Source organism: Urocampus carinirostris, chromosome 12, assembly GCF_059441175.1.
Source record: "Urocampus carinirostris isolate Australia breed hairy pipefish chromosome 12, RoL_Ucar_1.0, whole genome shotgun sequence".
Taxonomy (NCBI): Eukaryota; Metazoa; Chordata; class Actinopteri; order Syngnathiformes; family Syngnathidae; genus Urocampus; species Urocampus carinirostris.
This window is the reverse complement of record NC_142360.1, coordinates 36,559,559-36,572,730: the sequence shown is the minus strand read 5'-3', so window position 1 is coordinate 36,572,730 and position 13,172 is coordinate 36,559,559. Positions and strand designations below refer to the sequence as shown.

General features: G+C 39.0%; 1 protein-coding gene across 1 annotated transcript in view; it reads left to right on the top strand.

Annotated features, from left to right (window-relative positions):
* atp8b3 (ATPase phospholipid transporting 8B3) overlaps positions 1-13,172 on the top strand; it is a 55,149-nt gene that overhangs the window by 28,799 nt on the left and 13,178 nt on the right. The window contains exons 12-21 of the mRNA XM_088349688.1: positions 146-339; positions 1,827-2,035; positions 4,450-4,481; positions 5,914-6,070; positions 6,171-6,359; positions 8,470-8,582; positions 8,650-8,817; positions 10,570-10,681; positions 11,801-11,876; positions 11,953-12,076. Coding sequence (XP_088205814.1) covers positions 146-339; positions 1,827-2,035; positions 4,450-4,481; positions 5,914-6,070; positions 6,171-6,359; positions 8,470-8,582; positions 8,650-8,817; positions 10,570-10,681; positions 11,801-11,876; positions 11,953-12,076 — 1,374 coding nt within the window. The remainder of the gene's footprint in view (positions 1-145; positions 340-1,826; positions 2,036-4,449; positions 4,482-5,913; positions 6,071-6,170; positions 6,360-8,469; positions 8,583-8,649; positions 8,818-10,569; positions 10,682-11,800; positions 11,877-11,952; positions 12,077-13,172) is intronic.

The following is a 13,172-nucleotide window of genomic DNA, read 5'->3' as shown; positions in this document are numbered from 1 at the left end:
GCCAACTGGTGAATGGTTTTATTTTTTTTAAAAGTCAGCGAGAGAGAAGCCCAGCCCAGCCCGAACCCGATGTAATGATTGATATTTCAGACCTAAAACCAAAATCTAACCAAAAAGTCATGGATATGTCTTTTGTGTTGGGCAGATAATGCTGTTTTTGGTACTGGCTGTGCTTCTTCTGGCGGTGGGTTGCGGAGTGTTCTCCAGCCGGCTCATGAGTCGGTCCGAGGTCCTCTCTGCTCTGGTTATAAACCAGGACCCGGTCTACGACGCCTTCCTGGTCTACTGGAGCTACTTCATGCTGCTCAGCCCGGCCGTACCCATCATGCTCTACGTCACGTAGGTTATAAGAATATCTACAAATATATGCCATTTTGTTGTGTATTTTGACGGGTATTTTTTGTTGTCCTGCAATTTGTTATGTATTTTGCTTGTTTATTTTGTTTTTAGTGTGGATTTTTTGTGTATTTTGTCGTGCAACATGTTGTGTATTTCGTCGTGTCGGTGTGTTTTGTCGTTTATTTTGTCATTTATTATTTTGTGTATTTTGTTTTTGTGGTGTAGTTTGTAGTATTTTTGTTTTGTTTATTTTGTTGTGCATTTTTTGGGGGTAATTAGTTGGTACTTTTCCGTTTACTTCGTTTTTGTCATGTATTTTGTCGTGTATTCTATTGTGTATTTTGTCGTGTTTTTCAGCATATACCAGTTGAGTGTTGTTTTTTTGGTTGCATATTTTGTCGCTTATTTTGTCGTGTATTTTTCCGTTTACTTTGTTTTTGTTGTGTATTTTAGTGTGTATTCTATTGTGTATTTTGTCGTGGTTTTTTTTTCGTCATGTATTTTGTTGCTTAATTTGTTGTGTATTTTGTCGAGTGTTCTATCATTTATTTTATCGTGGATTTTTTGTGTATTTTGTCATTTATTTTGTGCATTTTTAGCGTATTTTTTTCGTGAAATTTGTTGTGTATTTTGTCATGTATTACGTTGTGTGTTTTGTCGTTAATTTTTTCATTTATTATTTTGTTCTTTTTGTTTAGTTTATCATGTTTTGGTTGTTTATTTTGTCATGCAATTTTGGGGGTAGTTTGTTGGTAATTTGTCGTGTATTGTGTTTTTGTCATGTATTTTTTTGTGTATTCTATTGTTTATTTTGTTGTGTATTTCAGCATATATTTTCCTGTGTGTTTTTTTTTGTCGTGTATTTTGTCATTTATTTTTTGCATTTTCTGTGTATTTTGCTGTGCAATTTGTCATGTATCTTGTTGTGTGTTCTGTCTTTCATTTTGTTGTGTATTTTGTTTTTTTCATGTATTTTGTTGTTTATTCTTTTGTGTATTTTGTTGTGTATTTTGTCATTTATTTTCTCTGTTATTTTGCTTTTGGCGTGTATTTTGGTGTCAATTTTTTTGTGTATCTTGTCTTTGGTTTTGTCGTGTATTTTCTCATTTATTTTGTCATTTATTTTGTTTTGTTTTGTATTTTGTTGTGTATTTTGTCGTGTATTCTGTCTTGTATTCTGGCATTTATTTTGTCGAATATTTTGTCATGCGTTTTCCCCCCCTGTATTTTGTTCCGTATTATGAGTATTTTCTCATGCATTTTGTAGCATATTTGGCTTTTTTCATTTATTTTGTCATGCATTGTGTTGTGTCTCTTTTTTTTGTCACGTATTTTGTTGGGTATTTTGTGGCGTATATTTTGGTGTAATTTTTAGTGTACATTATAACGTGTATTTTGTTGCGTATTATACTTTGTTGCCATCCTGTCGTGTATTTTGATGGCGTCTTTTTTTTTGTTATGTGTTTCGTTGCCGATTGTGGCTGCAGGTTCGAGATGATCCACACGTACCACAGCAAATTCATTCAATGGGATCTGGAAATGTACTGGCCTGAGACGGATCGGCCGGCGCAGGCCCGGAATACTTCGCTTTGTGAGGAATTGGGCCAGGTGGAATATCTGCTGAGTGACAAAACCGGAACCTTGACCCAGAATCGGCTGCTCTTCAGGCGGTGTTGCATAGCTGGGGAGATCTACGGTGTAGTTTCACTTTCGTACATAAAGAATTATATCACTATATATTGGAATTATTTATGTATTTATTTTATATAACCGGTTTCATATACAGTGGAACCTCGGTTCTCGACCATAATCCGTTCCAGAACCCTGTTTAAAAACCGATTTGTTCGATCACCGAAATTATTTTTCCCATTAAAAAGAATGTAAATCGTTTTAATCTGTTCCAACACCCTGAATGTTCACCTTGAATGTTTAACGTAAACTAAAGCTAACCCAGGCTAATCGTACGTTCGCGTTATCGTAATCTTCCGTAAGAAAGATTACGCTAACATGAACGTATAAAAATGAAAAAATCAGGTCGTTTACAAGTCATTTAGCACCACAAGTGGCTAGCGCTTCATTGGAAAGGGGGCTCCGTTCCAACACCCTGAATGTTGGGCTCCGTTCCAACACCCAGAATGTTGGGCTCCGTTACGACACCCTGAATGTTTACCGTAACCATAAAGCTAACCCAGGCTAATCGTACGTTTGCGTTATCGTAATCTTTATTACATGAACGTACGCACTCACGCATTACCGGCGTTCGAACTCCGATTTTTTGATCGAACAGCGAAGCAAGAATTTCTCTAAATTTTTGGTCGGACTCCGATTTGTTCGAACTGAGAGGCGTTCGAAAACCGAGGTTCCACTGTACTTCTATTTCAATCCTACCCTGGGAGAAAAAAAGGAAAAAAAACTCTCATTGGATGATATATTTAATAATTTTGTCTAATTAATTTTATTTTATTCATTTATTAATTTTACCAAACACTTTTCATAGGGTTATGTAAAACCCTAATCCTGAGAATAAGGGAACAAAAATTATTCATATTGGCTGATATTTTTGCTAATTTAACATTCACTGTTGATTTATTTTTGTATTATTTTGTTTGTTTTCAAGAAATGTGCATCCTGTTTTATATTTTAGCACGCTTACCCTGGAAAAGACAAATAGTAATATTTCTCATTGACAGATATTGAATTTTACTGAAGATGTTGGACCTTTTTTTGTTGTAGAATAGGGAAGCATACTCATTGTAAGTTTGCGAGTTTTAGTTTTTTTTTCTCATACTGTCACGACCAGAACGCAATTAGGACCCAGATGCGTAACGTCAATGACAAGTTTATTGAAATATGGAGGAAAGGAAGCGCCTGCGATCCGGTGCTCGCTGGACACGGGAAGCAAGCCGCTCACAGAATCGGAACGTGTTCCGAATGCGGAAGTGGATCTTCCGGAGCTGGGGATCGTGTTGTAGTAGACTGAAAGACAGGTCGATAGCCGGGACAGGAGAGCAGGACGTGGTCGAGGTCAAAAACGAGTCGTTAGCCGGGACGGGAGATCAAAACGTGGTTGGGGTCAAAAAATTGGGTCGAAGCCGGAGACAAACGGGAAAATCAGGAACAGACGGGTGGAAAGCGGGTGAAAAAGCAGGACCGACAGGAGTCAGAGTCAAAAATGCTTGCCTTATGTAAACAGAGGTTCGCTGTCCGACTGAAAACAGGCATCATTACACATACTAGAAAAAGCAAAATTAATACAATATAAATTGTTCATTGGTATGTTCGTATTTCTTTATTCATGTATATTGTTTCCTTATTTTTTCCAGTAATATGAAAAGTAATATTTGTAATAGTTTTTCACAAAATAATAAACAGATAAGATAAGATAAGATAAAATAAATTGAGTAAAATGAAAAATATTGTTGTTTTCAAAATAGAATTGAACTAAAATGAATTTAATAAAATATTATTTAAAATAATTTATATTTTAGAAATTCAAAAACAAATTAATAAAATGAAGAAACAATAATAAACTTATCCATACAAAAAAAAAACAACTAAGAATGATAAAACGCCACACCATTTCCTGTGGTGTGTCTTGGGAAGGTACAGCCTGCTGGCATCCATACCTCTCCAGGCCAACATATATTTCCACTCAGTCTCGAACCGAGGACCTTTCGCATGTTCAGCGAGTGTGCTAACCACATGTTGGACCCCTTAACCGCTAGGGCCTTAGGGACACCATTACCTGTGGTGTGTCTTGGGCAAGTACAGCCTGGTGGCACCCATCCTTCTCAAGGCCAGCAGACTTTACTTGAAAACATCCATATTTTAAAGATTAATTTTCTTATTTACCCCCCAAAATAAGGTTACAAATTTAAAAAAAAATATAAAAATGGAAAAAAAATAATGGTTGGTATTTGTTCCAGCTATCAAATATCTAAATATCGACATATTTATTACATATCATTAATCATCATTATTCAATAATATACTGTTTTGCATCCTTTTTTTTTGTCTTGCACGTAAAGGAGAAGCCCTTTAATTCCGTTATACTTGTATAATGACAATAAATGCTATTCATTCATTCATGTTTGTTTTTTTCATTGATAGGAGATTCATCAGGGAGGGCGGAGGACGTAGAGGTAATGATCACTCCTGCGTGAATTCTTATTTTGATCTTATTAGTGTTAAGATACATGGTTTTTCAAAAGTCTCGGGCACATTCCAACATTGAATATTTCAAAAACTATTATGGATTTAAAATCACATCTGGTCAATTCAGAACACTTGTAATTGTCATGATTATTCATTACACTCACCTGTGCCCGCTCGTTTGGCGCCAGCTGCTGCTGGTTCCCTGATTGGTTCCCTGTCCTACTTAAGCTCAGTCCTTTCACTCGCCTGTTGTCAGTCCATCAGCGAACCTCTGTTTTCACAAGGCAAGCATTTTTCACTCTGACTCCCGTCGGTCCGGTTTTGTCACCTGTTTTCCACTCTTCCGTTTCTGATTTCCCCGTTTGTCTCCTGCTACGACCCCTTTTTTGACCCGACCACGTTTTGATCTCCTGTTCGGGCTAACAACCAGGTTTTTTTTTTTTCACCCCGACCACGTCCCGGTTAACGACCTGTTTTTCTTTCTAACTACGCTATGATCTCTCTCCACTGGCTCTTCTGATGTTTTTAAAGTAAAGTAAAGGAAAGGCACCCATTCGTTATAAATTTGACATGCCATATTATTTGTTATTGCAACATCCATTGGAGCCTGGTCATCCTGGAAGGGGGATGACCTCATGTGTGGTCCCTTCTCAAGGTTTCTTCATTTTCCTCATGTTGAGGTTTTTGAGTGTTTCCTAGCCCTCATGTAGGTTTTAGATCAGGGGATGGTGTAATAATAGTCTATAGTCTGCAATAGTCTGTTGTCTATGCAGCCGTTTGAGACTTCTTGTGATCATGGGCGTCACATATAAACATGACTAGACTTGAGGTCTTTGAGTTTTTCCTTGCTCTCATGTAGGTTTTAGATCAGGAGTGGTGTCATAATAGTCTATAGTCTGCAATAGTCTGTGCAGCCCTTTGAGACTCCACGTGATTAAGGGCTATACAATTTTAACATCACTGGACTTGACGTGTTTTTGAGGTTTTCCTTGCCCTCATGTAGGTTTTAGATCAGGGGATGGAGTAATAATAGTCTGTAGTTTGCTAATCTGTGGTTTGTGCAGCCATTTGAGACTTATTGTCATAAAGGGCTATAACAAATAAACATGACTTGACTTGACTTGACATATCATTATGTATTTCCTCTCTGACAGCTCCTTTACCAATTTTCTTTGAATTTTTTTTGCAAATTCAAGCACACAAAACACTTTATCTGGTTGAAGGAACGCCATGAAAAGGGGTTTCCAAAAATATCATCAGCCTTACAAAAATAACTTAATGTAATTAGCTTTAAAATAGTACAACTTAATCTTATTACAGTTCATAGTTAAGGAGATATGGGGACTCCAAATGTGCTCAAGAGTTTTTGACCACACTTTATAACACATCATGGTGTATGTGCTACTTTTAAATCCAAAGCCAATGGACCTTTCCTGGAATCTTTTTTCCCGTGGCGGTCTGTTCATGCGAGCCCCCACCCTGGTGGAACGTCTCCGAGAGCAAAAGTGCCCGTCTTCCAGTCGATTCTTCACAGCGCTGACTTTGTGTCACACGGTCATGGCCCAGTGGAAAGAAGGTGGGAGGCAGGCTCACTTCCATTCCCGACTTTTTCGAGTAACTCGGCTTATTTTTTGCATCGTATCTGCAACAAAAACTTCTCACTCAATTCATCACAGATGCTCTAATTTATCAAGCGGCGTCTCCCGATGAGGAGGCTCTGGTGGGGGCTGCCAGGGAGCTGGGGTGGGTTTTCCTTTCCAGATCACGAGACGAAATCCTGGTGTCCGAGATGGGCGTCACGCGCCGATACCAGCTGCTGGCGATACTTGAATTTAGTAGTCAGAGGAGGCGGATGTCGGTACTGGGTGAGTATGGAGGACTGATCCTGCAATATGTAAAAGTAGAAATACGTAAATACCTGCAGATATACGCCAAAAATAGAAATAAACACATCATGTAATACATACATTTGTGAATTAGATGCAATTTATTTATTCAATTGCACATGTTGGCATTGTCACGAAGCGGAGCGGGAAACAGGAAAAAAGGACCCATTCGCATAGACGTACTCACAATTTATTGGGGGAAGGATGAGGAGGGTGCGCACACTCGTTCCGGGGATCGATGGTCGCGGAGTGGATTAGAAATCCAAACAAAAGACAAGTCTTCAAAAACATACAAACGGATCAGACCAAAAACAAAACAGGATCAAATACGGACAGATTCACAGAACTAGGCATTTAACAGGTTTTAACAGAAGTCTCACGAAGTTTAACCAGGTTTAACAAACGTTCCAGCAACGCACAGTACAAAGGAGCGCGCTTAAGTACTCCAAGAGCAATCAGTCCAATGCGTCTCAGCCGGTGTCAAGGGGTGGGGCCGGCTGGGCGCCATGACAACCGTGCAGGACATGACAGGCATCTGTATATTTCAGTATTTATTTCCATCCATCCATCCATTATCTGCACCGCTTATCCTCAGTAGGGTCGCGGGGGGTGCTGGAGCCCATCCCAGCTATCTTCGGGCAGTGGGCAGGGGACACCCTGAACTGGTTGCCAGCCAATCGCAGGGCACATAGAGATAGACAACCAATCATATGCTCATTCACACCTAGGGACAATTTGGACCGGCCAATTAACCAAACATGCATGTCTTTGGAATGCGGAAGGAAACCGGAGTGCCTAGAGCAAACCCACGCAAGCACGGGGAGAACATGCAAACTCCACACAGGAGATTCGATCTCATGACCTCAAAAACTGTGCCGCACAAGCACTACCCACTGCTCCACCGTGCTGCCCAGTATTTATTTTGTCTTCCCAAAATGTTATTGAAATGAGAGCACAGTTTCAAAACGGCTGAGCTTTTCACCGATTGGTTGAACAACTGCAGCTGAGGGAAGAAAGGCACCGCATGTATCAACCAATAGCGAAAGGTTCTCCCGGATAAACCCGCCCCCTCGTTTGAATAACATTTTGTTGTGACAGAACAAACAACAAAATACACAAAAAAGATAAAGCCGAAATGAATGAATGACAAAAATACTGACAAAATACACAACAAGGTAAACAACAAAATACACGTCAATAGCAACACCGGAATGAATAAATGAATTCTCAATAAATAACAGAATAAAATACACAACAAAATACATGACAGAATTAGAATAAGGAGAGAAATCACAAAATACCTAAAAATAATAGTGTAAAAAAAAAAAAAAAAAAAAAAAATATATATATATATATATATATATATATATATATATATATATATATATATATATATATATAATTACAAAATACACACACAACAAAGTACACTAAGCGCAATACAAAATAACAAAATAAATACAGAAATAAATACATAAGTGACAAAATAAATGAAGAAATAGACAAAATACACGACAATGTGCATGAAAACAATACATAATAAAAAAAAATGACAAGCTGGATGACAAAATAGACCACAAAGTACACAACACAGTACAAAACAAAATACACAACAAAATACACGGGAAAAAATTAGAACAATGACAAAATAAATGAGAAAATAGATGACACAACAAAATACACAAAAAGTACTAAAAAAAATAAATACAAAAAATGACAAAATACACAACAAAATATTCCACAAAATACACAAAAAAGTATACAACAAAATACACGGCAAAGTACATAAAAAAATAAATCAAGAAATAAATAACAAGAAATCACGAGAAAAACATGAATGAATGAATATTATAATATTATAATTATAATATAACATTGATGTCATGTATTTAGGTATGACATGTTTTATAGATGTGTTCATTTCATTATAGGCCATATATTCGTAGGTTCTCCATAGTTGAGGAGATGAATGATTTCAGATCATTTTATTTCATTTCATTTTTCATTGCTCCTGTTTTCCCACCTCCGACGGGTATTTTGGGAGTGTTGCCCTCCGTGACTCCTCGTGTTTCGTTCCTCTTTCATGTAGTCCGAGAGCCGGAGGGAGCTCTGACACTCTACTGCAAAGGAGCCGACATTGTGATTCTGGAGAGGCTTCACAGGGACTGTCCACATCAGGAAAGAACCGAACGAGCCCTGGAGGTACTTCATCACAACGGCTTCACAAATGGAGGTCTTCCCTCGTGCTCATTGTGGTTTATCCCCTCAGATGTTTTCCCAAGCTTGTCTGAGGACCTTGTGTATCGCCGTTCGGTCGGTTTCTGAGACCACCTGGGAGCAGTGGAGGAAAACCTTATCTCGGGCTGCCGCTATGGCGATTGTGGATCGCAACGCCCTTCTGGAGAAGGTTTATGAGGAGATGGAGCGAGATCTTCGGGTGGGTTTGCAGTAAAACATTGGAAAACGTGGAACTCCAAGGTGAATGGTGTTGTAGTGTCATGTGACTCAGCTGTTCCCGCTCATTTGCCGCCAACTGCCGCGGGTCCTGATTGGCTCCCTGTCCGTATTTGAACACAGTCCTGTCAATCCCCTGTTGTCAGTCCGTCTGTGAATCTCCGTGATCCTGTTTATCTCCCGCTAACGCCTGTTTTGCTCCCGACCATGTCTGCTCTCCCGTCCCGACTTACGATCCGTTTTTCATCCCAACCACGTCTGCTCTCCCGTCCCGGCTTACTACTCATTTCCGACCCCGACCACGTCTTGCTCTCCCAGTCCCGGCTACCGACCAGTTTCCCGCCCCTGACACCGCCATCGCTCGCTACGGAAGATCCCCTTCCGTGTTCAGATCACAATCCGAGAACGAGAGCAACTTGCTTCCCGCGCCCAGCGAACACCGGATCGTGGGCGCAGCCCTTCCTCTCTCTTTCAATAAAACTTGTGGTAAACGTCACGGAAGGGGTCCTGTTTCCGTTCTGGTCCTGACAAGTAGACCCTGGGATACAATATTACTCTGTTCTGAGATCGGGCTTGCAAAGTGAAATTCCCTTTTACAATAATCCTTTGCTGTATCTTGTTTTACACTTTGCGGATTTTATTTTTCATTCTGATTGGCTAACAAAGGAAGATGCTTTCTATCGGCAACAAATTGGACCTCTTCACCTGCTAAACTTGCTCTGGAGTCGGTCTTTGGCGCTCCCTTGTGGCTCCAAGATGTCAAAAAGATGTCTGATGCTAGACAAACATATGATGTCCATAGGACAGATCTGGAAAGTAAGTGCAGTTTTGCATGAAGTCCACGTGATGGTGACAAAGCATCAATAGAAGTAAAGTTGATCAGGTCCTTATTCCATACATTTGAGCAATACAACAGCGGGATTATTTTAAAAATTATAAAAGAACAACAAAACATCTTATTTCATACCATCAAGTGAAAAGGTGGTAGGGCGGGGTCGCCGTATCCCGGGGTTCTACTCTAATTTCTACCATTCCCCCCAAAATACAAGGACAGTTTTACACCTTTAGTTAGAAACAAGGAAGTTGAGTTGCTAGGAAAAGAAAATTAACAAATAAACAAAAAATATATTTTTCGTAGTGATACTTTTACTGTTTTTCTGTAGTATTTTTGTAATACAGAATTACTGTGGTAATATTTTTGTCGTAGCATTATTGTAGTAAAACTGTAGTTGTGTTTTTGTGGTCCACTATTTCTGTTGTAAGATCACTTTTTAGTATTTCTGTAGTAGTATTTTTGTATTCCAGTATTACTGTTGGAACATTTTAGTAGTATTTATGTATTATTGTCTTTCTTTTCAGAATTAAGGCAAAATAATATCATAGGTCCCTGTTGTTAAGCATTGAATTGGGTACTTAGTTTTGTAGTATTTTTTAGTATTTCCGTACTAGTATTTTTGTAGTAGACACACAAAATGACAGTGGGAACAAATATGACACACCCCAAAAATTTTTATCAGTAATACTTCATTTACTTTTATATATTGTCATTATTTTACCATTTTCTCTTAGTGGCCCGGATTGAAAAGTCTGCGATGCCGCGTGTGGCCCGCGAGCCATACTTTTTCCAAACCTGCTTTGTTCTCAGGACTATTGAAAACCAGCACTTTTCTTTCAACACATTTGTCCATCTGGTGTTGCCATACTCGACAAAAACACATTCTGTTCTCATCTTTAGCTTCTCGGGGTTACTGCCATAGAGGATCGACTCCAGGAAGGCGTTCCCGAGACCATTTCCCTCCTTAAACAGGCAGGGATTAAAGTATGGGTGCTTACAGGGGACAAAAAAGGTATGTCGGCACGAATTATTGAAAAACACACAACTGTCAATGGTGAGAAGTACCTCAACATGTTGGAAAACTGGTTAATGGATACATTGAGTGAGAAAGAGCGTGGTGACTTAATTTTACAAAAGAATGGGGCATCACTACACTGTAGCTTTGGATAAACCCGCCCCCTCGTTTGAATAACATTTTGTTATGACAGAAAAAATAACAAAATACGCGAAAAAGTTAATGTCGAAATGAATAAATGACAAAATACACAACCAGGTAAACAACAAAATACACATTAATAGCAATACCGGAATGATTAAATAACAGAATAAATTACATAATACAAATTCCAAATTAAAATACACAACAAAGTACATGACAAAATTAGAATAAGGAAATAAACCACAAAATAAATCACGAAATACATAAAAATAATGATAGAAAAATAAATGCCAAAATACATAAATTACAAAAAAGAAGACCAAATACACAAAAAAGTACACGCCAAAGTATATGACAAAATAAACTAAACTCAATACAAAATAACAAAATAGATACAAAAAATTAATTAAATAAGTGACAAAATAAATGAAGAAATACAAAAATGCACGACAATGTGCATGAAAAACTACATAATAAAACAAATGACATGCTAGATGGGCAGCATGGTGGTGCAGTGGTTAGCGGCACAGTTCTGAGTGGGGTTGGGTAGGGTTAGTTTAACTTGATTACTTTCGGTTACTTTTGGATTACTCCAATACCAAATATATGCTAATAAAAGACAAAAGAAACTTTTTGTTTCTGTCGCATTTTATGTTAGTTTTGCCGGAGATCAAAGCCAGGAGAGAAAGCTTACCACGTGTTGTGAGTCATCATTTTATTCATATTTAGTTTCTTTTGTCTTTTATTCGCATATTTGGTATTGGAGTAATCCAAAAGTAACTGAAATTAATCAAGTTAAAGTAACCCTACCCAACCCTGGTTCTGAGGTCATGAGATCGAACCTCCTGAGTGGAGTTTGCATGTTCTCCCCGTGCTTGCGTGGATTTCCTCCGGGCACTCTGGTTTCCTCCCACATTCCAAAAACATGTCAACTAAATCTGTTTTGACGTATTTTTTGTTTCTACACTTTAGAAACGGCGGTCAATATCGGATATGCGTGTCAACTCCTGGATCCTGACACCAGATTACTGGAATGGCAAGAGTTGAGGTAGACTAATTGAGACGCCACAAACTCTCCAGGACATGACTATGTCAAATTACTGACTTTGTGTTTGGAATCGCAGACAAGTCTTTCAATCAGAAGACCCTGGAGGATATTTCCAGAAAATCAGACAAACGGAAGTGTGGGCTGTTGAAAAGGACAAAGTTGGTGTACAGACTGCTGTGGTGCTGACTGGACCTGAGCTGGTAAATAATAAATACCTGTTCTATAGTAATGGTTCTAAAATCCAGATATGTGAGATTTTCATCTCATCTCATCTCGTCTCATCTCATTAGCCGTACCGCTTATCCTCAGTAGGGTCGCGGGGGTGCTGGAGCCCATCCCAGCAATCATCGGGCAGTGGGCAGGGGACACCCTGAACTGGTTGCCAGCCAATCGCAGGGCACATAGAGACAGACAACCAATCATATGCTCATTCACACCTAGGGACAATTTGGACCGGGCAATTCACCTGAAATGCATGTCTTTGGAAAGTGGGAGGAAACCGGAGTGCCCGGAGGAAACCCACGCAAGCACGGGGAGAACATACAAACTAGTCCTAGACGCATTATTTTTGCTGGAGACGCATCGTGTCAAATCAACGTGCGTCCCCGGGACGCAACTTTTTTGACACGAAATTGTCATTATCATTTTTTTAACAAAGATTTACCGCACTGCAAACTTTTCGTGAGGCAGATCCGCCATTGTTGTTTTGGTCTCGCGGTTCGAGTTTTCGTCTGCACGCCGATCTCCAGTTCGAGTTGTGTAGTGAAAGTCCGTTTCTTTTTAGAGAACCGGCTTTTTCGGCTCAACTCATTCAAGAGAGCCGGCTCTCAAACGGCTCACTTGCTTTGATGCATTATATTACGAATGATTCAGGGTGTCCCCTGCCCACTGCCCGGAGATGGCTGGGATGGGCTCCAGCCCCCCCGCGACCCTAATGAGGATAAGCGGTACGGCTAATGAGATGAGATGAGATGAGATGAGATGTTGTATAAAGAAGTTAAGAAAAAAAGGAAGTATAAAAGGAGAAAATGAAAAAAGACAGGTTTGTGGTGATCCCTTTTAATCAGAATATTACTAATTTAATGCAGAAAAATGAATTAATAATTTGAATGAGAAAATGTATTATTCTACTTAATTATATTTGCATGTATTTTTTTCCTTCTACGGTGAACGTCCAAGCGACTTCATTTTTGAACTTTTTTTTATAATAAACCTCATTCATGTCGAGCAACTCAGTGTCTCACAACAAAATGTTCATTAACAGTATATATGATACAAGGAAACACATGTAAAATA